At 38.9% G+C, this 27919-nt stretch overlaps 1 protein-coding gene across 1 annotated transcript; it reads right to left on the minus strand.

Moving 5' to 3' along the window:
* Positions 1-5163: 5163 nt before the first annotated feature.
* On the minus strand, positions 5164-14139 carry ostm1 (osteoclastogenesis associated transmembrane protein 1). The gene is made up of 6 exons (XM_026918188.3): positions 13709-14139; positions 11165-11279; positions 10765-10862; positions 10522-10632; positions 10040-10202; positions 5164-8602 (listed from the first exon to the last, which is right to left on the minus strand). The coding sequence occupies exons 1-6, from the start codon at positions 14051-14053 to the stop codon at positions 8547-8549; spliced, it is 888 nt and encodes a 295-aa protein (XP_026773989.3). The 5' UTR covers positions 14054-14139; the 3' UTR covers positions 5164-8546.
* Positions 14140-27919: the final 13780 nt, after the last annotated feature.

The raw sequence follows: 27919 nt of genomic DNA on the forward strand, positions 1-27919 counted from the left end.
TCTTGAGATAACAGTACAGAAAAAAATACATAACTCATGGCCTTTCTGGACTTCCTGAACATGTTTCACTTCAAACCCCATGTACATGTCTTTTAAAAATGAATATAGAACTGTTGTCAAGGCTGCTATTATAGAAAATGAATCAACACCTGATTGAACAGAATGGAGAATTCAACATACGAAGACTAATAATTGTGAAGCTCCATAGACGTTTAATGATGTTTATTATTTTTATCACAGCTGATGTATCATCATAAATAAAGCGAGAATAAGAACAGTGATAAAATTAATAGTTAATGATGATTATTAGACTATGGGGCATTGGCATCATATTTTTCCCACATGGTACTTATTACACATCACATGTAAAGTCTTTTTTTTTTTTGTAAGGGACTTGAAATCAGTAGCTTAAGTCACTGATTGGACATTAAGTTGACGCCTCATCAACAGGAGGCATCAGTGCAGCATTAACAGTCCTGTAATCCAGTGCATCGATAGCGTTAATAAGCATGAAATAAAATCAAGATATAAAAAAAATTACTAATCAATTCCGTGCCACTACAGAATCAAGTATTCTATAATGAACCGAGGCAAGCATCAGATACAGAGATAACAAACGCAGTACACAGAGAGAGGAGGAGAAGGTGAGGTGGGGGTGGAGAGAGAGAGAGAGAGAGAGAGAGAGAGAGAGTGTGTGTGAAAAACCCTGCTCAGTAACCTTTGTCACTCTCTCTTCAATCCTATTGACCCTTGTGCAGACAGGAATATCGAATGATGAGAGCCCTGATGATGAGCTCTGCCTTCTTCAAACTGAAGAGGAGCTCTCACCCTTGTCCTCTAATCAAAGTTAAATATGCAGGAAGTAATTACACAGGTCATAACCCCGCTTCTTAATTTACTTTTCCTGACATGATTAGAAAACTGTAGCATTTTTATCAGGGTGAAAAACATGTGGAAGGAAAATCACTAACAGTTATCACATATTTACTTGAGCTAAACCCTTTAAACTCCTGGCTTATCACTTAGTTACTGGTCTTTACATTAACATTAATGTATATTACTCTAATGTATTTATATCAACTAAAATCTTTATCGGTCCCTTCTCACAGACACCAGGTGAACAAATTAATGTCACAATGCAAAAGCGTTCCTCAAGGGATTGGTAATAGTTCCAGCTTTTTAATGGGGTTCCACTTGAAACTACCTGAAATTTGTTTATTATCAGAAGAGAATATGGGACTATTTCATGACTATTTTATTAACGTTAATTAACATTAACCGTGTGGCAGCCTGGGAAAACCCTTTACACTGTGAAATTTTGATATTTTCTACTATATATAGTTCTGAAAACTACAAATTTTCCTGAACTGAAGTATGTTTATCTTTTGTATATATATACACACACACACAAAGAGTTTAAAGAGTCCATTCCACTTCCACTAAAAGACAAGACCTAAAACATATCCAAAATGTGATGAAAGCATGACATTTAGCGCATTGAAAAAGCACACTTATCTAGCATGTTAGCAATTAAAACATCTTTAAGCAGACTGACTGTTTTTTGTTAAACTGGCTCCTTATCGGGGGTGAAAAAGTACAAACTGTACTTAAGTAGAAGTATGAATACTGTGTCAAAACATATTCAGTTAAAAGTAGACGTTTGGACTGAAAAATCTACATGAGTGAAAGTCAAAAAGCTTCTAGTGTACATTTAAACACACTCAAGTATCCAAAGAAAAAAGTAAATATTTCTAACTGATGAAAAGAGCTGACAGGTTCATCATGCCTGATCCTGCGTGACTAGCTAGTTCGCTAAGCAAGCAGTGATAAGGAAACTATGCTAACTCAGAGAAATCTGGAATTTGGCTTGTTGGTTAGCTAATGATTAATAACCCCTTGAGAAAGAATGCTAGGGTACGTTAGAGACGGAAATAAAGCTTAATAAAGCTTATTTAAAAAGCTAATTTACAAAACAAATCTAGCTAACTCATTTAATATGCTAATGTGCAAACTGTAACTAGCTAGCTAATTTCCAATTCTAATTCTAATGTCTAAAATTAACTAGCTAGTGTACCAAATGTAAAGTTAACATACTTTAGTAACATACTTCTTTAGTATGTTAACTTTAAGAAAAAAAAGGGGGGGAGAAATAGAGATTTGTATTTTTGGAATATTTTTGGTCAAAAATGAAAATGTAAGGAGTGAAAAGCATGTTTTTTTTCTGTCTCTTGGAAATTTATTTCTGAAAGAGTACACATATTCAAGTTCAATAATACTTCAGCATTATTTCACAACGCAGTACAATAACAAAGTACAATTATTCAAGTATTTTCCGGTGCTGCTCCTTAATTACTTCCCATGACCTCTGCAGGCTGAAAGCATAGGTAGGGTTATAACATTTAAAAAAACCTTTTTCTGTATCTTTTGATGAAATTAACCATCGCACAAATAAAAACAAAACATTGTTATGAATGCTGTTTTCAAGTACATTCAGTTTCTTCATTACCGCCATGTGGGCTAAGGGGCATCTGTTTCCTTTATTTCTTTTTTTCCTGATCATTCTTTGATATTATTATAGTTTCATTGTGTTTTACAGGTAGTTTGTGTATGATATATTGGAGAAGGAGATTAAATATATACCAGTAAAGTACAGGGCCGAGTTTCTCAAAAACATCACGGCACAAAGATGATTGTTAAATGGTGGAGCGAGCATCCCACTGAACTCTCTCTCTCTCTCTCTCTTCCTGAAAGAAGATTTTAACTCTGTGATGTTTTTGTGAAACCTATTTTAAAAAGGAATAAACTGCAATGCTTCAGTTTTTTTTCTCCACTGAAAAAAATTGTTAATTGCTACTAAAAGACCATTACACCGCTTACATTTAGAGTTCAATATCCAGTAGGTCCACAAATGTGTCATAAAATAACAGCTGGTTTTTATTATTTGTAAAGGTTTCTCAGTACCATAACAAGCTGCCTTTCTTTTGTCAAGAAAGAGGCTGATGAGGGAACGACTGTTTATATGTATTAACACAATTTATTAACAAAAGTGAAAACAGGAACTAAATTCATTCTACAACATTTAATGTTGCTATAAATGGATAAAAACTAAGTACAATGTCCCATTCACTAATGTATAAGGAATAAAACACTACAGGACATGCTGTTATTGGAAAACAACAAATGTCAAAGTGATTGTTTTTATTCTTTATTTTTTAAAGAGCAGATTGGAGTGTAAGCTGTTTTGGCATCAGAAGATTCCACTATTCATAGTAAATACACTTCAGATTTTATTTCCTCTATGCACCCCTATCTATTTCCCCCTTGTTGAGGCTTTGAGGATGTCTCTTCCAGCTGATGTATCCAAAGAAAAGGCAGGAAGGGGTGCAGAAAAGGGTCAGATGTTCCTGCCCTTATGCCATGCCCCCTTGCAGAGATGCTTTCATTGAAGTCATCTACCAAAGGTTTCCAGGATTGTCTACCATTCAGCATCTGAGATGTCACTGCCAGCTGACCTGTCATAAGATCTTGAGGATTCAGTGGCGTGTGTGTGTGTGTGTGTGTGTGTTGATAAATGGGGGTTGGGGGTAGGGGGCAGAGGGTGATTAGGAGACTGTGGAGAGCACAGCCAGTGCTAAGCCACTGTATGACTGCCATAATGAACGGATTGTAAAATCTCTCTTAATATTATAAACCCATGATTTCGAGACTTTGACCTCTGGCAGGTAATAATACCCTCCTTTCATACAGCTGAATGTCTCCGTAGAATCACTTCTAATCATGACCTCCTGGCCTGCGTTTTTGCCCTTCCTGTGACAAAGCAGTGTATTCAGCACTCAGAGCTTTCGGCATTAGCTGAGCAATCCCGAGTCAGTTAACTAACAAAAGGTTTGCATAACCAGCAAAGCTGCAGTTCTAAAACATTCTTAATATTGGCTTAATAGGAATGGCTCACGTGTATAACAGCTAGTGATTGCCAGTGAGATCCAGGATTACTGAAGAGGAAAGCCATACGGTACATAATGTGCCAAAGGAATTAATGAATTTGAACAGAAAAGATTTACGGAACGTGTGACGGATTCGAGCCACCATTTAGTTTGACTGATGTGCTGCATGTACATTTACATTTTACGTTTATGGCATTTGGCAGACGCCCTTACAGCGACTTACAAAAGTGCTTTGAAGTCTATCAAAAATACATTCTGATATTGGCTCACTAGGTCACAAACTAGGAATACCATCAGTCCAAAACTCTGTTGGGGAGGTAGTAGACAAGCGCTCAGACAATACATTTTTTTTTGTAAGTGCTAACTTAAGTACTTTATGAAGAGGTAAGTCTTTAGACGTCGTTTGAAGACTGCCAGTGACTCAGCTGGTCGGACATCTAGGGGAAGTTCATTCCACCACCTTGATGTGAGAACAGAGAAGAGTCTCGATGCAGGTCTTCCTTGTTCCCTGAGAGATGGAGGGATCAGTCGAGCGGTGCTAGAGGATGAGAGAGAGCGTGGTGCCGTGCGAGGTGTGATAAGTGCTTTGCGATAAGTGGGTGCTGGTCCGTTTCTGGCTTTGTAGGCAAGCATCAGTGTTTTAAAACTGATGCGGGCAGCTACAGGAAGCCAGTGGAGGGAGCAAAGCATTGGGATGATATGGGAAAATTTAGGAAGGTTGAAAACCAGTCATGCAGCTTCATTCTGGATCAGATGCAGAGGACGAATGGCGCTCAGGGGCAGACCTGCCAGGTGTGAGTTGCAGTAGTCCAGTCTCAAAATGACAAGGGACTGAACAAGCACCTGTGTGGCTTGTGAGGAGAGAAATGGACGAATTCTTCTGATGTTATAAAGGAGAAATCGACATGAGCGTGTCAGATTAGCAATGTGAGAGGAGAAGGACAGTTGATTGACCATGGTTACCCCAAGGTTGCGTGCAGTAACTGAAGGCGAGATTGTCTAAGGAGATTGCAAGATCCTGAGATGGGGATGAATCACCTGAGATGAACAGCAGTTCAGTTTTGATGGGATTAAGTTTCAGCTGATGAGCTGTCATCCATGATGAGATGTCTGCCAGACATGCTGATATCCGAGCGGAAACATGAGTGTCTGAGGGAGGGAAGGAGAGGATGAGTTGAGTGTCATCTGCATAGCAGTGGTATGAAAACCCATGTGAGGATGACCGCACCAAGAGATCAAGTATAGAGGGAGAACAGAAGAGGACCAAGTACTGAGCCTTGTGGGACACCAGTGGAGAGTCTGTGGGGAGCAGATGTGGATCCCCTCCATGTCACCTGATATGACCGACCTTCCAGGTAGGAAGCAAACCATTGCCATGCTGCACCACGGATTCCTAGGCTCATGAGGGTGGACAAGAGAGTCTTGTGGTTCACTGTGTCAAACGCTGCTGAAAGGTGAAGGAGGATGAGGACTGAAGACAGTTTGGCTGATCTAGCAGCATGTAGCTTCTCAGTGACGGCCAAAAGGGCAGTCTCTGTGGAGTGTGCCGGTTTGAAGCCAGACTGATTGGGATCTTAGAGGTTGTTCTGTGAGAGATAGCAAGACAGCTGATTGTAGACGGTTTGTTCAAGGGTTTTATCATAGGGTTTTATTACATTACATTACTTTCATGTAATATTCCTTGGTGCCAAACACTACCATTCTTGAAGCTTGAACTTTTTGTAAACTCCTGATTATCCATATTAAGCTGCACCATTCTTTACACAGAAAACAGAGCAATCAGACCAGTTACAGCTAAAGCCAGTTTGATATGACCTGTGCACTGAGAATTTGTGCTTTTGGGCCCGGTAACATTCTTATAAACACCTCATAACAGCCTTTTTGGATTACTAGAAATAAAAAAACTGAAATAATTAAAAAAAAAATCTTGATTCTGTCTTCTCTCAGAAATGATTATGCATCAATGCACAGATCTCCATAATTTGGATTTTTAAACAAGTAAAACAGTTAAAATACAATGTGAATTAAAGGTGCATTAGGTAAGATTTGATTTTTAACAGTTAAGTGACTTGAATAAGATTTGAATGATTTTTTTTTAGCTCATTAAGCCCGCCCCCTATTTCCACCAATAGACACATAGCTCCGCCCCCAAAACTTACAGTGGTTCAACTAGAGTTACCATTTGCACGGACCATCATGACATCACTTTCACACGAACTCGGACACTCGGCTGCTTGAAAGAAGAGTTACAGCTCTATAAACATGTAACTCGTCCTCATAATGATTGATGAGGAGGTGAAAGGGCGTTGGGGGCGTGGCTATAAAATGACTGACAGGAGGCCAATCGAAATACAAAAACAAACATTCCGGACCGGAAGTCAGGTTTCCAGACTGGGTTTTTTCAGCTACGTAATAAACACTTGTTCTGAGACAGTGGCGTAAACTATTATTTATTATCATTTCTACCAAACGTTCACATTACTTTAAAATAAGAAATGAAAAATATTGACTTGCACCTTGAAGTCATTTTTACCAATAATAATAATAAATAAATAAATAAGTAAAATGGAATTTTGGCCACGAGTCTAGATCAGCAGGGCCGTGAAGCTAGCATGTGCGCTGTGTGTACATTAGGAAGTAGCTAAGCTAGTTGCACACACTGGAGCCAATGTACAGTGTTTTACTTTACGCTTTAAAGGAATACTCCTAATAAAGTATCCTCTTATACTCCCCCAAGCATTTAAATTAAATTAATCTTTACAAAGTTAAAGTTTACCAAATCTAATCTGTAACACTGGCACTAAAGCATGAAGCTATATAACACAGAATAACTAAAAAATAATAATTAGTGGGTTTATTATTGATTTCATATAAAGGTAGTCCATGTGACTTGTGTGACACTTTATCATAAATTGTATTTTTTCTCCCTCCATCTTCCTAAAGTGAGTTAGGCTTCGGCTGGTTTGATCTCGCATTACTATTCTTGACAATGAGACAAGCATTTGTGTTTGAATTATTAATTTATTATTTTATTTTTTATTTTTAAAAATCAGTAGATTGTGAAATGCCAGGGTATGTATTTAATAAAAAAACATTTGCACACACACACACACACACACACACACACACACACACTCTGGATGCTTTGCTTACAGGCCTGCCTTTATATGAGCCCTGAGTACCAGCTGAGTTCAAGGCATTTCGTAATTCTCTCAAGTTCTAAAGGTCCAGAGTCACTGCTCTAATCCTAACCCGGGCTCTGAAGGATAATCTCCCATTTCCCCTCGTCCTCTCTAGGGGTTGATTTAGGTGATGTACCGTTTCTTCAATCACGTGGAGATGAAGTTAGTCAGCAATAGTGACTTTCATCCACGATTAGGAAATCCAGACTGATTACGAAATCAAGACACAAGGCTTATTAGGAATGAAGTCCACCATTCTTGGTACATCACACGTTTAACGTGTATACGAAAGATTATTTTCCGCCTATGGCACCCGTTCAGGGCCTCTAAGCAATCATATGATTGAATAAATCAGGTGCAATGCGCTTAAAGGCCAGTGTGATAAGTAATGGCACAGCTCCATGAGACCAAAAAGCCAATGGATATGTTGCTACACATTGTTTTGGCCAAGTAACTTTATCCTACATTTAGATTAGCTGCTAATGATGGGGAGAAAATGTTCCTATGAAAGCCAAGTAACCTGAAAACAACAGAGCGTGGCTTTTCAACTACGTAAATCTTTAGCAAATCATATCAAACACGCTAAGCCTTAAGAATCATTATTTAGGTCGCTGCTGCAGTAATTAGCCTCTCACGAGTAGAATATTTACATTTGGAAATCACAAATGATCATGTACAACATGACACAGCGCAGTTAACTCATCCAGTCTTAACACACATTATATATCTCTTCTGTTCTTGATCAGAAAACCAGTCAGATGCTACATCATGACCTTATAGTAACTCAAAAACACATTAGTAGCAAAAAGGGTAGAGATGGTTGCTTCGTATACAAAAAAAAAAAAAAAAAAAAAAAAAAGAAAAGGCTCGGCCAAAGCATCACGTGACCTGCATAGTTCTTTAGTGCATTCTCCTTTCATTTCAGCCATTGCTTTTACCTCTTCACTCCACGCATGCACCATGTATTTATTAATGGATCACTAATGGACATCAAGTGCTTGCCACAGTGCTACTGCTGCTATGTTATATGTACAAGTCCCGCTACCCGAAAGAAATAAATAATAAAAGCTTTTAGCAAGCATGAAGATGTTCTCTTAGTTGCAGCGGGATGACGGCATAACCAGTCTCACCCAGAGCTCTTGTCAGTGCAAGGCGAAAGTCACAAATCTCTACGTAGTAGTCCATCCTGTCATAAACATACGGCGTTCATTCACATGATCACCAAAACAGTGAAAAAAAAAAAAACAAAATCATTTGTCAAATATATTCACAATAAGTGATGATTACTTTAACAATTATCATAAATATCTGTTATATTTTACACTCCATCCCACATCCACCAGGAACGTTCCTTTTGGAAAAATGCAAAGGATGACTGGTTCTCCCATCTTCCTCCTCTTCCTCCTCTTCCTCCTCTCCTTCAGCTGTACTTGTCTTGGATATTCATCAGACTGTGGCTGGACTTGGCTCTTTTGGCTGTACAGAAATAATCAGATGTCACGTTTTTGCGAAGTACATTAAGGACATTAGGTTACGTGCTTTATAAGAAAATGGTCTAACACTAATACTAAGACTTTATTAAACTTCAGGTAAGGTGTCATAACTGCTATATAGGCTGTCTTTGTCTTTGTGGGTTTTTTTTTCTTTTTATATGGCTTCCTCTTTAGGAATGGCCAAAGCAAGACCAAATTGTAAGAATACAATACATAAATACAATACATCTCACCAGAAAAAGAAAAAACAACTCTACTTTCGCAAAAACAAACGTTATCATTCGATATGTAGCTATGTTTAAACTTAACATGCTCCACGATGATATTATGCACATCGATGCAGCGTAATGCTCCGAATCCCATCACCTGCTGCACTACACGCATCGCCCGAGGCTCAATCTGGCTAAAGATAGAACGGTTTTAACTAGCCGGATTAAGTAACGTAGACGACGAATGACAGGTGATCTTTTCTGAATCGGGAACATGCAGAGAAAATAAAGATGCTAGTCCGACTGAAATAATAATCTTTACTTGCCATGCGAGGACAGAACACCAAATCTCATAGCTGAAACTATGACTTGTTGACTTTTTGTCACAAAAATGTTGTGCTACATTGCAACCTTTGTTAGAAGACGATAATGATCATAACTAGTTGGTTACTTGAAGTCTGTATTAACTAGCTAACTGACTCACCATACTTTATTTGTATTATGTATTAGAAGAAGAAGCCTTTATTTGTCACATCTACATTACAGCACAGTGAAATACATCCCAGCTTGTTAGGAAGCTGCGGTCAAAGTGCAGGGTCAGCCATGATAGGGTTAAGGGCCTTGCTCAGGGGCCCAACAGTGGCAGCTTGGCGGTGCTGGGGCTTGAACACCGACCTTCTGATCAGTAACCCACAGCCTTAACCATATTTTAGCCTAATTTCAGGACAACCATTTTGTCTATCCCTGGTAGGTCCATAATCTATACTGTCTTCTTGAGATACGGTTGTCTCTGTCGAAGTTCCCAATACACACACATTCACCCATTACTATTTTTGACGATTTTACCCCATATTATTCCCATTTTCGTTGTCCCGCTAGTTTGTTATCCCCTACTACATGACAGCTACCTCCCTGAGATGCTGAAGGCTAACATGAACTTCCGCCTTTTCCATATAGATGAGCTCAGACACCTACAGGCTAGTCTGATTGACAGGTGAGAGAGGAAATGACCAATTATGCGCTCTCAGACTGCTGCCCAAGAACAGCTTTGGTATCGATATAAAGCAAATGCTTTTCTGTTCCATCACACAAGAGCCTGTATCTATCACTACTTTCTCTCTTATGTTTCTATTTGTTGCCCTGATGGACTAATAATAATCTCCTGCTGTCTCCCACAGGCACAACCAACTCTAGCTAAGAGAGATACTTACGGTGCATGAGCTTGCGTTTCTTTTGTTCCGAGTGCAGGAAGTTGCTCAAGTAGAAGATGATTGGAAGGAAGAGCATGAAGCTGGACACAGCGATGACTGGCACGCTGTCCTCACGCTTTAACGAACAGTTGTTCTTGCTCCACAAATGCCGCGTCATGTTCATCTAGGAAAGCGTGGAGCAAAGCGAATAGTTCAAATGCTTCTTGCTGTTACTGAGTTTCCTGTATAATCTTTACGAAATATTTTTAGAGCTAAAATGGAAAACAGTAAGGCAGTAAATGATTGTAGGCCCCTGTGCAGCATTTTAGTGTTTTCCCTGCTAATCAGCGGGTGTGTTACAGCAGGAAAACATTCAAATGTGCAGGATAGTGGCTTATGGGTGTGCAAATGTGTAATGAACGTATACTAAATAATGTGTATATTTCTGCCCACAGGAAATGCCTTGTGTGTATTTAGAATGTGCACTTTAGATCACTGCTCACCGCATCCTCCACATCAATACACAGAGACTTGTTATTTGACATGTTACTGTACAGATCATTGAGTGTTTTATACAAGGTCCTGCACTCTACACACAACTCAGACTGGTTCCCCTGTGGAATACACACACACACACACACACACACACACACACACACACACACCAAGCAAACTTTAGTCGCTGTCTTATAAACCACAACATTACCATCTCTTCATGTTATTACGGATAACAGAAACGACGTTACCTGCTGGTATTTCTCAAAGCAGGTGAGCGACTGATTGTGTCGATTGATGAAGTAAATTGTGGTATTCGACACGCTTTTCTGATCTTTAGTCAGACAATCTGAGGAGCACAAAAACAAAGTGATGTTATATTATAACCCAACGAACAAAATACATCACTTTTTCATTTTGTCTACATCCAATCTCCATTGCCAGCACGACCTCAACTGGATGTATATTCACAAATTCAAGAGGAACAACCAGTCACATACTACAAAACCAGGACATACACATATCCAGTACCAGGTTTAATACATGCATCAGTGTGGCAAATCACCAAAATCACCACTGCCAGTGTTGGGTAAGGTGATCTTGGACAAACAATACTTTATAATAAAATGCAGACACGACTACACTACTCACCTTGACAGTCAGACGAGTGCCAGATGTGGTCTATGCCGCTGTAGAGATTGCTCAGCAGCATCAGCCTATCTGAGCTCAGCAGGATATTTTGACAGCTCACGTTCCCAGGCCCCGTCTGTGTGAAGAAAAGTTATGGTCTTTCTCAAAAAAAGCAATTTATTTTTGTTTCATGGCTCTATTCAATAACCAGACACATCTTCTTAACAGTAATACAAATGAATTAACTCATCTTTTCTCATTTTTGATACAATATAGAGATCTAGAGGTCTAAGCCCTGTTCTGTTCTGTTCCGATACTGAAAATCATCACAGTCAAGTCGACTCTCGGGAAAATTTCTGTTGCTATGGCAGCGTGGTGTAAGACGAGTTGCGTTCACAGGCATGATCTGGGTCTTGTCGCATTTACGGCATCGCAAATCCAAATCAAATCTCAAAGCAATCCATTGTAACAAGCCAATTTTGGCCTTGGGATTGGCATGTTACTACTGAGTAATCGTGTGCCTTATAATACACTATATGGCCAAAAGTATGTGAACACCTGATCAATCACACCTACACCGATCAGCCATAACATTAAAACCACCTGCCTAGATAGTTTGTGCCTCCAAAACATCTCTGACCCGTCGAGGCATGGACTCCACATGACCTCTGAAGGTGTGTGTGGTCTCTGGCACCAAGACGTTAGCAGCAGATCCTTTAAGTCCTGTAAGTTGTGAGGTCGGGCCTCCATGGATCGGACTTGTTTGTCCAGCACGTCCCACAGATGCTCGATCGGATTGAGATCTGGGGAATTTGAGGGCCCGAGTCAACACATTGAACTCTTTGTCATTTCCTCGAACCATTCCTGAACAATTGTTGCAGCGTGGCAGGGAGCATTATCCTGCAGAAAAATAATGGCCACTGCCATTAGGGAATACCGTTGCCATGAAGGGTTGTACTTGGTCTGCAACAGCGTTTAGGTAGGTGGTCCGTGTCAATGTAACATCCACGTGAATGCCAGGACCTGAGGTTTCCCAGCAGAACATTGCCCAGAGCATCACACTTCCTCCACCAGCTTGCCGTCTTCCCATAGTGTATCTTGGTTCCATCTCGTAAGCGACGCACACACTCGGCCATCCACAAATCATGATTCATCAGACCAGGCCACCTTCTTCCATTGCTCCATGGTCCAGTTCTGATGCTCACGTGCCCATTGTAGGCGTATTCGGCGATAGACAGGGGTCAGCATGGGCTCTCTGACCAGTCTGCTGCTACACAGCCCCATACACAGCAAGCTGCGATGCACTTTGTGTCCTGACACCTTTCTATCAGAGCCAGCATTAACTTTTTCAGCAGTTTGTGCTACTGTAGCTCTTCTGTGGGATCGAGCAGATGGACTAGCTTTCGCTCCCCACGTGCATCAGTGAGCCCTGGGCGCCCTGTCGCCGGACCACTTTTGGTAGGTACTAACCACTGCATGCCGGCAACACCCCACAAGACCTGCCGTTTTGGAGATGTTCTGACACAGGCGTCTAGCCATCACAATTTGGCATTTGTGAAAGTTGCTCAGATTCTTACGCTTGCCCATTTCTTCTGCTTCCAACACATCAACTTCGAGAACTGACTGTTCACTTGCTGCCTAATAAATCCCACCCTTTGTCAGGTGTCACTGTAACAAGATCATCAATGTTATTCACTTTTGTCAGTGGTTTTAATCTTATGGCTGATCAGTGTATATGTGCTTGTCGAACATCCCATTTCAGATTTATTCCCCTTTGCTGTTATAATAAGCTCCACTCTTCTGGGAAGGCTTTCCACTAGATTTTGGAGTGTGGCTGTGGGGATTTGTGTTCATTCAGCTACAAGAGCATTCCTCAGCTTCCTTGGGTTACTGTCTATATTGAGTTTTGCATTTTCTCTCCGTGTCCACATGGGTTTCCTTTGGGTTCTCAAAGCATGCTGGTATGTGAGCGTATGAATGTGTGTGTGCCCTGATGGACTAGTGAGCATTTCAGGGTGTGTTCCTGCCTCACTCCCAGTTTTCCTGTGACAGGCACCTGATTCATCACGATCCTGACCTGGATAAAGCGTTTATGAATGAATGATGAATGAAATAATATGTAATGAATCTGTCTTGCTAAAACCAAGCACAACAATACTCTATATCATTTCTTTAAAAAAAAAAAAAAAAAAAGCATACGAAGAGGAAATTCTATCATAGCAGTGTAAAGTGATGTGTGTAGAGATGATGTCTTGGGAATGATCAGTAAAATGTTGTCCAGGGTCTGATGTGTCTGATGTGTCTGATGGGAATGGGGATGAAACTGAAAGAGCAGTAGTCCTTGTTTCTGATTGGTGAAATGTCCAGTGAGTGATGCTGTGATGCATATCACGAGTTTGCAGTGCATGTGACCAGGCTGGGAACTTCTGCAAAACAAAGGCTGGATCCCAAATAGCTCTGGATTGTACACTTCACTAAAACTGTGCAAGCATTCACTGTGCACCACAGGCTTTATAGTGCACATATACAGCAGTTAGTACTTTAACGCCTGAGAAATACACTTACCGTGTTTGAGATGTTTGTGTAGATTTCCTGGAAGCTGTTATACTCTCTGTAGCAGTTCTGGCACACTTTGACAGGACGTGCGTTGGACACCAGACAGCTCGCTAAGCTTGCATATCTCTGACCGAAATCATGCAGCAATACCATGCAATGATCACTAACTTCCAGCTCCTCCGAAAAGGAAGCCGACAGACTGACAGAAGCAAAGTAGCTGTTCTCCTTAAAAACAGGCGGTTTTCGCTCTTCATCTCCACTCGGTTCTGCGGCATGAACAGAGCTCTCACCTAACATCAAATTCCCCCAAAACAGCAAACACAACACACAGCTATAGCGTCTCAAAATCCCCATGTTTTTAAGCGCTTAAAACCTCCACTCTGCTCTGGTCCCTTTCTGTCACACACACTACTTCCTGTTTTCATTTGCTCACCCTCATCACGTGATTCCAAATCTCGCGAGAAGACGATTTGAGGAACCTGTTGATAGTTCCAGCTGCTGTAGCTGTAGTAGCTACAGCGTTTGTGGACACCTGACCCTCAGACCTGTATATAGCTCTACCCTGAACTGTTGCCACAAAGTTGGAAGCACAGAATTATCTAGAAAATCTCTGTATGCTGTAGCATTACACTTTTCTTTCACTGGAACCTGTTCCAGCATGACAATGCCCCTGTGCACAAAGCGAGCTCCATGAAGACATGTACTGCGTCTCAGTTCGCCTACTATCCGTACTTAAACAGTATCCGAGATTAGAATTAGTGTGTCCCAAATCGTAGTATATTGAAATGAGGATCCCAGAGGTAACCGAAAGGTCTAATATTTCTGGTCGATTTTCAAAGTCCGGAACCGTGAACACTTTTTCAGCTAATATTACCCACAACTCCTTGCGTGAGGGAGGAGGACGTTTTGTGACGGATTGCTTCACCGAATTCAAGGACGCATTTTAGAGAGGTGTAAATGAAATGTGGAGAAATAAATCAAGGGAATGGTAAATGAAATTATATAGTATAAATTATATGAGGAGTAATGAATGAAGAAAAGCTGAAATGCAACAAGGAGTTTGTTTACGGTGACACGTGTGTGTGTGTGTGTGTGTGTGTGTAAATAGGCAACATGACGTGATAGTGTGTCCCAGTACTTCCATACCCTTTTTCTACACACTCAAAAGCATGAACTTTTTCTTCACAAAAAGAATACACACTTTTAGTGCATAGTATAAGTAGGCGAATTGAGATGCAGCAATGGGATTTCTGGTAAGTCGCTCTGGATAAGGGCATCTGCCAAATGCCATAAATGTAAATGTAAGTGTGTGTTAAGGTTGGAGTGGAAGAACTCGAGTGTCCTGCACAGAGCCCTGACCTCAACCCCACTGAACACCTTTGGGATGAACTGGAACTGGAGACTCCTTACCCAACATCAGCGCCTGACCTCACTAATGCTCTTGTAGCTGAATGAACACAAATCCCCACAGCCACGCTCCAACATCTAGTGGAAAGCTTCCCAGAAGAGTGGAGCTCATTATAACAGCAAACATGGATGGAATAAATCTGGAATGAGACGCTCAACAAGAACATATGGGTGTGATGGTCAAAAGTCCACATACTTTTGGCCATATACTGTAGTATAATTTTGTTTTTCGCTTTGTTTTTGTTTTTTTTCGCTCTAGATATCACCACAAGACACATTAGTTCATTTAGGTTCTCTAGAATCACAACATATTAAGTAAGGAATAAAACACAGCAGGGCATGCTGTGATAGGAAAATAATTAATGGAAGTGTAGTGTGATGTGGTCTGATGTGAAGCAGAGTTTCTGTTTCCACCTGAAATTCATTGTTTTGCTAAAAAAGAGTGTCTGGAAATGTTTTATTCCTCTTATACCACATCAGCTTGCCAACCATTACAATATTTTACTAATTAAAGAAATTCTAGCCGTTTATATTTGAGCCTAGTCAGTTCCCATTAGCAATTATGTTACATTTTAACAGCTATAACCATCCTTTCTTTTTTCTCACTTTTAAAGTTGTTAATAAGACAAAAAACATAGCTTGTTATGTTACTGAGAAACCTGAAAGCCTGTCATTCCATTTTGGAAAATGTAGTTACAGCTTTACCTCTAACTGTTACAAAGTGCTGACACTGGAGACTCCTTAAAAAAAAAAAAAAGAGCTAAATAATCATATCAACAATTACACTTTTTAAAAGCCATTTATGTAGAGCAAATCACAGAGCTGCTTATGAACTCATCACAAAATTGATTTTATAATCATCTATAAAATTATATATAAAATTAAATATAATCCATCTGTTTATTCATTAAAGCCAGAGAACTTTCCAGCTACAAAACCCAAAACCAGCTGTGTTTGTATCATGTAGGCTAAACAGCAGTTCTCCTAATTCTATTAATATTGCAAGGTCATGTTATTTACGTTGTGTTTGAAGTTGCAGAGCTTTAGGTTATGAAACGAATAACATCCTACGCAATATATTAATTGCTGCTTATAAGAAATGCTTGATCTAAGTGACCATTCAGCTTAAAACCATATAGGCTAAATAAATAATACTTTTAACAACCCTCATAACAATAGATAACACATCCATGATCACATTATTAACAATCTTCAAACTAAAGATATTGATTGAATTTGTTAATCCATTTTCACTAAATAATCTTAGATTTAACAACTAATTGAATAACTGATTTATGAAGGCTACACTATTAACCTACGAAGCCGCAGACGCGACAGTGAGAGTTCTTTTTAATAAAGTGATGATAATCGAGATCTATTTTGTAGCCAAGAAATACTTAACTTGTATGGAAGCTGGTAAAATGAGTGACCTGGTGTATTTTAAAGCGAGTGAAACACAAAGAAATCAGCTGACTTATATCATTATGGCCACAGGAACCGAAGCATGACGGAGATAATAGATAATATTACACTTTGCTTCTTGGAAAGGTGCATATGCAATTGACCATGAGTTACATATGATGATCTCACAACCTAGTAAGTCATGGACTCAAGTTACACAGATAATGGGCACAACTTTGGTATCTCATGGCCACAAGATAATTAGTTTCAGGCCTCGAAGTATTCACTGGTGGCCTCAGGATATTAATTCGTGGCCATGCCTTATTAAAAAAAACACCATGTCACCTCAGAGGCTTATGAAACAAAAATGTTTATGATAATATAAAGGGTTAATTAAGCAAATATAAGAGTAATTGAGTAATTGGCATGACAAATATTAACATTATACTGTATATTGTACATGATATATTATTATGACAATTATTAACATTAGCATGCTCACTTTTCTCTGCAATATTCTGGCTGATTTTTGATAAATTATAATAAATAATTGTATACCCTACTGAAAATGAAGTTAAACTTTCTTGTCACGCTTTGCTAAATATGGCCACTTGCTTTATTCTTGATTTTGCAGGACTAATGTTCAACATGAACGTGGTATTGTGGTGCCTGAGTGAATATCTGCTACCTTAGTTCTTTGTACTTGTTTTTCTCTTTGTAAGGTACACCTATATACTGTATATACAGTATTTCTGGTTAAGCATTTATAGATAGCATTTACTTATGCTATTTTAATAGCACTGTAACCTACCAACTAGTTCTAGACTTATTATACTCACATGGTGCCTAAATATCATTAAACACTGATCATCATATTAATCATGTTTCACTATTTAACAAACAAAATTTACATTTTATATGTAAACTACTCATGTTAGTGTTTTCTTATTGGTTGATTAATCAGTTGTGTGATTTATTGATTGATTGGTTGGTTGATTTATCTGAAGCATATTTACTGGGTAAGTGTAATATCAGACACAATGAATATCCAAGTGTATGTGATCTAAGAGAGAGACGGAAACGAAGAGAAAAAAAATCCATCGACAATGTGTAATCTTAGTGACCTGATTCTACTTAAAAGGGCAGTAGTTTCGCATTTACAAGTACTTCAGATGATTTTCCATTTGTGGTCAGTGGTTGGGACACATCATAGCAAAATGTTATAAATTATTAGCAGTAATAGTAAAAGGAATCCACCTCAGTTAGCCATGAGAATGTTACCGCAAACCCAAACAGACCAATAGCTATACTCTATTATATGTAATTTTAAGAAATCTTTTCATTACATGGTATTACAGCAGGCAAGTAGCATCATCATCATCTTCTTCTGAGCTTGAGTTAGTATGTCTGTGTCCTTTTCTTCCAAGGTTCTCTGGTTTCCTCCCGCTGCGCGAAAATATATTTCCTGGTAGGTAGACTGGCCACGCAAAGTTTCCTACTACAGTGCACATTGTTTTAAGGACAGAGTGAAGATCTGAGCATAGCATCTACACCATGTGGTTGTATCTACTAGCCACAGGCTCATGTTTTGACACTACAGAGCTGTGATTTAATAAGCATTCTGCATATATCTCTGTGTGTATAGTACGGGATGATTATCAGCAGTGATGGCTTAGTGATTGAGATTTCTGGTAATAACCAAAAGGTTGCGAGTTCACTTCCTAAGACTGCGAAGAGAGCCACTATTGGGTCCTTGAACAAAACCCTTAATCTCCAGCTTCTCATCTCAAAGCTTCAATTGGATTTTGCCTCACTTGTAAATCACACTGGATAAAAGCATCGACCAGATGAATAATTGCAAACGATTCAGGATCATAGCCTCGGGTTTGACGAGTGCTTCTTATAGGAGAGCCCGAGCATGTTGGTCTGGTTATAGATAGTGTGATATGTGTGCAAGGATAAGGAGAATAAATAACAAGAAACTAATACTAGATGCAATTTTGTCAAAGCAAAAGTTTCTATACAGATCCTGTGGGGCAGCTGTAAGTTAAGTCACAGTATTTTTAATGCAGAGGAACAACAGTCACGCTTGAGGCTCCAATATATTCATTTTCACACAGCCCTTTTGTAACATTTTCTTTTTTACATAGAGGACAGAAAATCTGGCCAGCGTAAATGTTTTAGTAAATAGAATTGACCAGTTTATCTCATTGAAATTTGTTGCATTCATATTTTCATCCACGTCTTATATTTTAAAGTTCACCACAAACTATTTGTACACGTATATAGTTGTACGCTGTATGACTTAAAAATAGCAAAATAATAGAACAGTATGAAAGCACTGGAATGTCAGCGAGCATCAAAACCTCTTAGTGAACTTGAACAGTGTGTTCAGTTTTATTTTGAAGTGTGAGAGGGTGTGTGTGTGTGTGTGTGTGTGTGTGGTAGCAGCAGGTGGAGAAGGGGGGTGTGGGTTGCAGTGATGACAGGCTGGTCAACACGTCTTCAAAAGCTGTTTCACTGGCTCGCCTCAGGCCTGGAGAGGGGGGGTTTCACACGCAGTGCGAGCTGCTCTGCTCCTCAGCTTGCAGCTGGAACATTAGAGATGACTGGGGTCACTATGCTTTGCACACACACACACACACACACACACACACACACACACACACACACACTGCATGACTCCACTTCTGGAAACTGGAATATAAGGGTGTGGGAATGCTATATGGTATTTCCCACAATGCTTTGTCTGAAATACAGTAAAACTCAAATCGTTCTAATTTCTCAGTTCTCTCCTTCTTTCTTATTCGAATATTTGTTCCTCTCTGTTTATCCTTCACTTTCAAGTCATTTGAGTTTCCAAGTTTCCCTCATTGGGAGTCTTTTCCTTCTCAGTATTACCAAATCAGCCAGTGACAGAACAAACATACTGCAAATACACACACACACACACACACACACACACACACACACACCCTTCCTCTTTCATGTCGAGATGATATGAAAGCTTCCGTCGCAATGATCCACGCGCTGCCCGCTTTTTTGACACTGTGCAATTTCTGAGCATGCACGGCCACAAAAAAATAATTATGGAGTCAAGGTAAACGATCCGGGGCCCCGATTCTGATTGTGGTAATTGTCATACACCCTCGAATCAAGCCACTGCAGTCAATGGTCTTTAATGTGAAATTAGTGCCTCTTGATAACTTGCAGTCCGCGGCAATTCCGCAGTCATCAGAGCTAATGGAGACGCGCGGCGCAGAATGCCGCGTATTAAGGCCTATTCTCGTGTCTCGTGCGTGGCAAGAGCTGCAAGGCTGGCCGTAAAAGCGACGTTTTTTTCACTCTGAGTGGATTGTGGCTTTAGCTCGCCAACACTGAGGCGTTAAATGTGAAAAAAAGCCTCAAACGGATGATCAAAGTCATTCCACCATGCACGGTAATTTCGCTTGGTTTGCAAGCAGCGAGTTCTCAATAAATAACAAGAGTTCACCAAATGTCTTTGCATGACACATAGGCATGGATAAATTATTTGTCATTACTGCAGACTGGGGTATAACATATAACATTATTCATAACATGAAATACTACTACTACTACTACTCCTAATAATAATAATAATAATAATAGGCCTACTCTGTAAGGTTATTTGGATGCTATTAAATGTTTTACACTTGTGATTAAATTAAAAACTTTGATTATTTCTATCACTTTTTTTTAACATTGTACCAACCAACCCCATGTTAGGGCTCAACTAAGTGCACGACAATAATTTATTCATGAATGCACTAATTTCTGGAAATATTGTCTGACACTGAAAATGTCTGTTTGTTTTTTTTTAAACATGAGATGCTCAGCTTTAATTTGCTGCTAGTTGGATTTTTCACAGTGTATGGTGTGTGGTGGGCCTGGGATATACAGCAGAGAGTGGAAAGTGTGCCATCCAACCCCGCTCTCCCTTAAATGAAACAGGTATATAAAGGCTAATGAATGAAGAAATGTCGCATTTTACGCAATCAGCAGTAACTAAAGAGCTGCTGTTCCAAACAAATCTACTACCCACTAAACGTTTTATGATGATGATAATGATTATTATTATTATTGTTATCATTATTATTATTATTAGTAGTAGTAGTAGTTTGGGTACATGCGTAATTTGGATTATTTTCCCCCATGCGTCCTGGGGCACTTGTGGATAGTAAGGGTTAACCACTGCCTGTGTGCTTGACCTCGTTCTCTAAACTTGGCCTTTGGGACAGAGGAGCTGTAAAGTTATGCAGAAGTTATTCTCTGTCTTTTCGGCCCGTCCCTAATCCTCCAAAACCGAGTTTCTTTGGGTGAGCACTGTGCTTCTTTTCTTGTTTGGGACTGGCTATACAACATAAAGTCACACCGCATTTAATGCTTACGGCAGGATGGGACTGGGGATTTTGCAAATGCGTAGCCTATTCTCTCTCTCTCTCTCTCTCTCTCTGTGCGTCGTGTGAGTCCACGACCCACAAATCCTCCTCCTCTTTCCCTCGGTGTCTGACCCGAATGACAAAAAAAAAACAGCCTATTTTCACCGCGTCTCTGGGAAATGCCGGAGCCGATAATAGAGATTTCGTTTCCATCTTTTACGCACGACTTGGTTATTGTCGCTTCTCCTTAGTCGCGATTCCTCCTGGAGATTAAGCCTGACTTCCCCACTCACACCAGCCAAAGTGGCCCGAGCTGAAGGGCTGAGGGGCTGACAGCAGATGAGGAGCAAGGTTTTTGGCTCTTCTGGCTGATGGGTTGCCAGATTGGGTCAAGTTTCCAGCGCAAACACTTAAAGGTGCATTAGGTAAGATTAGATTTTTTTTTGTTTTTTAAAATAAGATTAGGTCTCTAATATTTTGGTGGGTTTGACATTTGAATGATTCCCGCCCATGTTCACAAAGCTCCGCTCACAGGATCACAGGATCTACGGTGGCCCCGAAAGTGTCTGTGTAAAATGACTGACAGGAGGCGCATCCAAACACAAACAAGCGTTCCGGACCGGAAGTCAGATTTCCAAAAGGGGTTTCTCAGCGTTTTTTTCTAAGGCCACTGCTTAATCTAATGTTTGTTTGATTTTTTAAAATCATCTTCTACATATCTTTCAGGTTATTTGTACAAGTAACGAATAAAAAAAATCGACTGTTGCACCTTTAATTTAAGCTTCCATGGCACCGTGAAGACATTTGGCTTGCTGCAATAAAAACCATTCTTCATCAAGATCAGAGGATGCAATACTCACCGACAGAAATGCAAAAATTGGTCATGTGATCCACTGGCAGCCATTTTGAATTTTTATTTCAGCAGATATGCACATGTCCTGCAGCACCATATTTTCTCTAGTACAAATTAAGTCTTTATCCAATGCTCCAGTCATTTTTCATTAAGATAAAAAAATTTGATTCATGGTTACTGGTAAATCAAAAATATATAAATGTTTGTTCCCAAAAATGTGCATGTTTCCCTGAAACAACACACAACGTACCATAATGTAATCACACTAGAGATTACTAAGAAAATGATAGAAAGAGACTGATGATGATGATGATGATGATGATGATGATGAATAAGGAGGTAGAGTGGCAGGCATGATAAAAAAAAAAGAGATGATTAAATGATGCATTTGTAATACATTTCAATTTCACTTGTTATATATTACAATACGAATTGCTGTTTTAAAAAATATTTTCTTTTTTTTTTTTTTAAATGAAATCATCCCTTGTTTCAGCCTTTCCAAAATCCCAAAGAATGAAAACTATTTTGAAAAGAAATATTGATTATGTTTAATTATTCATTTTAATTAGAAAAAAAAAACAGTACAGACTTTTTTTATTATTTTTTTATACCAAATGGTATCATAATGCATACCATTATGGGTTAAAAGCCTGAAAATCAAACAAAAACATAATTACACCAGTTTAAAAAAAAAAAACCTCTAGTGTATATAATAAATAATATAAAAGAATAATCTAAAGATGGCAGAAGATGAAATGATCAGCAGGCCTACAGTGTCAGTAAGGCTTGGCAGATATCATATTGATAAGATAAAATTGTTAAACATGTGCAATGTGCAATACGCTAAGCCTTAAGTCGGAACAAATTGCATGTTGCACATGCGTATCATTTCATCGTTGAGGATTGGTAGCAATTACTCTGTTTAAGAGGACAGTAATTACACTAGGCTAAAGTCTAAATACATTCTACTCACTTTTGTAATCCCGCCCTCCAGACACGATGCCACTTTTGCTATTTGTTAGATTGCATGTTTAATTAGTCATAGAATATGGGATATGTGATATCACTCTGTGTTCTTGCACTCAGTTGTGGAATTAAATTCCTTTAAACTAGACGTTTAACTTATTGGTTAAAGAGCTTCTGATTCTGTCGACGTGTGAAATATGACAGCTGGCAACCGGATCGAGAATAATATTCATCGAGAATAATAATTATAGCTTAAATGATCAAATCATGCTGTCTCAGTTTATTATATATATTATATCAAACAGCCATCCCTTCCAGTAGACTGTAGATTAAAACATGCTAATGTCACAGGTAGGAAAAAAAAAGGAACCCACTCAAGAGGGAAACTGTCCAATCTGGCAACTCTGTAGGAGGAGAGCTTGGAGAAGAGAAACTTTTGCTTTTCAGTGAGCAGAAGTTTCTTAAAAGCCATCAAAGACAGTCATGCAAGCTAATTAATTGCTCCTAACATGCTCATTAGGGGCAGGAATATCACCACGCTCACTGGTGGCCATTAAGATCTACCCCTTTTATTATGGAAATTATTGTTCCCAGCTTAACTTCACTGTAATATATATGTAATATAAATATAAATATATATCTGCAGTATAGGGCTAAGTCCAGGATTGCAGAAATATTAGGACAGTTTTTGAATTTCTAACTCGTCTGAGCTTTCTTTGCCATGAATAAAACAAAATACCCAAAAGATCTCTGAAATGTGATGGAAAATGTTTAGATCATAATCTAAAAAAAAAAAAAAAAAAATTGCAAAACTTACTGCAAGACTGCATGTCCATTTCTAATGGCATGTTTAAAAGATTATTTATTATTTGTAGCATACTTATTCATGAACTCAGTGAAACACATTTCAATAACAGGACTTGAAAAAAAAAATCTTCTCCAATCATCATCATCATCATCATCATTATATTCTAAGATAATATGAATATAGTACACTAAGTAAAAATGTCTGCATATTAAGATGTTGGTCTGAGTTTCATTCTATAATTCATTTCTTACAGCAATTGTAACAATAACAGTGTTTAGAAAATCTTTAATAATCTCCAAATTCATACTCAATTAAAAGGTAAATAATACTTTATATAAATGCTTTCTTGAAGTAGTAGCATAACACAGGATTTAAAAAAAAAAAATCAACATCAGTCTCTAAAAATATAATACACTGAGTGAATCTCTTGAATTTCTCAATTTCATAAAAACACTATTTAATGCACAAAAATCCAGCAGTGCATTATTAACAACAGTTGTTGAGAGTTTCAAGCATCATTTAAATCCTTAACTTTTTCCTTTTTATAATCTTATGGAGGAAAAAAAAAAGTGTCATTTTTCCCAACTCAAGCTATTTAAGGTGAACTTCCTGTTTGATGTCACATTAATTATCACATTATTTGAAGGATTTCCACTGCAAGGGTTCAGTATCAGAAGATTTGACCTTCACATGTCAGAAAATAAATGCTGCTAAATTTAAAAAAAAATAATAAAATTTGTTTCTAGACACATGTGCCAAAATTATTAGCACCCCCCAGGTTAATAGTAGGCCTTATTGTTCTTCTGGTGTCCATATTGTTTCTGAAAAGGAACTCCTGGCTCACTGTTGTGCTCAACTCTCAGCTCTGAGCTCCAGCGAGTCTCCAAACGCAGACTGGATGATTACCAAAGCGCAGTGGCTGAGAGCACAAAGGCCGCATTGACTTCATACGCAGTGGCTGAGCTGAAAAACGGGACAGACGCCGTGTTTCATAACAACTCCCAACCCTGACTCGCTCCTGCAGCACAGACCTAGACATGAGAACAACTTCAGCTGAGTGTTTGTTCAGTGGCTTCTGAGCAGGAACCAGTGGCTTCCTCCACACTGTAGAGTAAAGAATCAAACATCAAACATTTGTATGACTTTTATTAATTCTCATGATTGGGCTAAAACATAACAGATAAAGGAAACAGATAAATAAACACACAATGGAAATCAAGTGCACAGATGAATACACTATATTAGCCTATAACTACACATATACTATACACATACTGTATATACTGTGCAGAAGTCACATGCAGTGAAATGCTGAAGCATTCTGGAGAATCTGCAGTAGTTCTTCTGGAGACTTTTTGCCTGCAACTCCCAGCATTCATTCCTGTTTTTGTCTGAAAAGTGGACTGTTGTGTAATGTGTCGCTTTCTTTACTGACATACAAACAATTCTTTTTGTAATATTAAATGATTTGTTGGAAAAAATGATGTTTGGAAATTTACATATATTTTGTACCATGCATGTTACAAAATAAACATGGACGACATCTTGCACAGCACTGTATGGAAATGGCCCTGCGTCTTAAGTCTTACAGAGCACGCAAACTCTCATTTTACACAATCATATATTCATGTTTCTTCATATTCTGATGCTGGAGGCGTTTTCTGATCGACTGAAAATATGCGACCTAAAGTAGACAAAACTACATGAAAGATGCCAGGGTGCACCTATAAAAAAAATAAATAAATAAAATAAAATAAAATAGATGAGTTAGTCTTCTCTCTTTTTTTCTGATGACCAAAGATTTTGGACGGATTTTTTATTTTTTTTTTTTTGTGCAAATTCTCTGCTGTGATACGGTCGTGAAAATACTACCTCGTAGTTTTTAGTCTTTTTATTATTATATATATATTTTTAACTCTTTTTTGTAAAAAAAAAAGTCTTTTTTTCCCCCTGTCACGCGCTCACATTGAGTCCGCCGCCGCGCGCTCCCCGCTTTGCACCAATTAAAGCAGAACGTGCAGCGACCGTAATGGGGCCCAGGGGTGATTGTTTTGGACGAACAACAACAAAAAAACACACATAGGTCCCACCCCTCCGATTAAGGGACCGGGGGAGGTAAGGGGGTCTATGAGGAGATAAAGTGCGGAGGAGAGAAAGACAGAGAGAGAGGGAGGGAGTAAAGTGTGTGTGTGTGTGTGTGTGTGTGCATGAAGAACCTTGTCTTGAGGGGTTGAGGGGCTTCTCATGTCAAAAGGGCAGCCAGAAGGGTCCTGTCCAGCACCCAGCTCAAAGCCTTGCACAGCTCCCGGCCTGTCAGAGTCGCATACAGTTCCTCTGGATTCTGTTCAAGGATTTTTTTATGACAAACCTCTGGACAGATACAACTCAGACGACTATAAGTAGCAATTTCCAAGCCCTTGACTAATCTTTAATTCTAAATATTTTAAGTTACAGAAAAAAAAAAAAAAGTGATGCACTGCGACTGATTCACTTTGTGAATAAGACCGGCCACTTTATTCGAGCTTGAGCTCACGCATGATTGTGTGTCCTAGATCTGGACTTTGAAAGAAAGAGTTTGTACAGTAAATACATAAATATTCAAATACGGATTTGCAAAAAAAAAAAAACATATTTAAAGAAAAACGTTAAAATTCTACATAAGATTGGGTGGGTGAAAATTTTCTGAAGGCCACCTGCAATGGAAATATTAGTAATTAATGTTAGTGCTTATACTGGAGTCATCATTGTGAATTTATTTTGAAATATCTAGAAAATACCAGAGGGTGCTGTGATAAGGTAAGCTTCTGGACAAGGGCAGTGTATCCATCTGAGCGATTTACGCAGCTGTCTAGAGCAGCGCATAAGCAAGGACAGATAAATGCACCAAAAACTCATTTGTTTTGTCATTTAGAAAGTTATTTAAAAACTCAAACTCTCTGTGAGTGCACTCTCTAATCACAGACACCAGACCCAACATTTTACACACTTCTGCCAATTCTAATTTAACAGTGAAAAGATGTAATGACATGGGTCGAGTGCAGTTTTTTATTTTACCTTTGTGTGTTAACAAGAATATGAAAGAGGTACAGAGAGATCTGCTGTTGTGAAGGCCAACAATATTTAGTTTTGGTAGTTGACATTTTTATCACATCAAATGATACATGGCATGGTAGTGATGTCACAGGGTAGTGACATCACAATGTAGTGACGTCACATGTTAGTGATGTCACATGGTAATGGTGTTACATGGTAGTGATGTCACATGTTAGTGATGTTACATGGTAGTGATGTCACATGGTAATGGTGTTACATGGTAGTGATGTCACATGGTAATGGTGTTACATGGTAGTGATGTCACATGGTAATGGTGTTACATGGTAGTGATGTCACATGGTAATGGTTTTACATGGTAGTGATGTTACATGGTAGTGATGTCACATGGTAGTGATGTCACATGTTAGTGATGTTACATGGTAGTGGTGTCACATGGTAGTGATGTCACATGGTAATGGTGTTACATGGTAGTGATGTCACATGGTAATGGTTTTACATGGTAGTGATGTCACATGGTAGTGATGTCACATGGTAGTGGTGTCACATGGTAGTGATGTTACATAGTAGTGATGTCACATGGTAATGGTGTCACATGGTAATGGTGTTACATGGTAGTGATGTCACATGGTAGTGATGTCACATGGTAGTGGTGTCCACATGGTAGTGATGTTACTATACTGTACATTAGAACACATTTTGAAATGTGTTAGCTACTTTATAGCCTATTGGTTAAGTATATTTTATCCAAGTTAATGGCGTTGAAAGTGTAAGAGCACGAGTGTGTCAGCAGTTAATTTGTGTGTATGGGAGTTAAAAGTTGGCAGCACAATTAAGTTTCATATAAGAGAAGAAAAAACAATCGAAAACCTTGATTAATAAACTACTAACTATTTTAAAAAGTCATGGATATATTCGCGCCAAAACACAAAATGGCTTCATGTTGCTTTTAAAGTCAGAATGGTTCAAAGGGAATATAACTTGCATATAAAGTGTATGACTTTTTATTTTTGTTCTCAGAAGAAGAAACAGCCTGAAGAAAACCTGAGGCATAATGAAGAATCAGATGTGATGATGATGATGCCAAAGGCATCAGTGTGATGTGACTTTTCTAAATAGACTAATGATGCTGATCATAAAAGAACAAAGGCTAGGTGACTAGTAAAAGAGTGTGTGTGTGTGTGTAATTGTGAGTGTGTGTATGGGTGTATATGAGGCAAGGGTCCTTTATTGAAAAGGCTTTGGCCTAGATGTAGTAATGTTAACTTCAAGTGGCCTCCATGGCTCCCTCTTTCCCTCCTCTCTTCCCAAGGCCCCAGGTTGCCTTTGCATGA

Source organism: Pangasianodon hypophthalmus, chromosome 30 (genome assembly GCF_027358585.1).
Source record: "Pangasianodon hypophthalmus isolate fPanHyp1 chromosome 30, fPanHyp1.pri, whole genome shotgun sequence".
Lineage (NCBI taxonomy): Eukaryota > Metazoa > Chordata > Actinopteri > Siluriformes > Pangasiidae > Pangasianodon > Pangasianodon hypophthalmus.

Bases quoted from the DNA above. Each gene is read 5' to 3' on its own strand.
- ostm1 (XM_026918188.3), bottom strand. From the start codon at position 14,053: ATGGGGATTTTGAGACGCTATAGCTGTGTGTTGTGTTTGCTGTTTTGG. The intron at 10,863-11,164 runs GTGAGTAGTGTA...TGTGCTCCTCAG, and splicing joins GCACTCGTCTGACTGTCAAG to ATTGTCTGACTAAAGATCAG. The intron at 10,203-10,521 runs GTGAGCAGTGAT...ACGCTTTCCTAG, and splicing joins GTATTGATGTGGAGGATGCG to ATGAACATGACGCGGCATTT.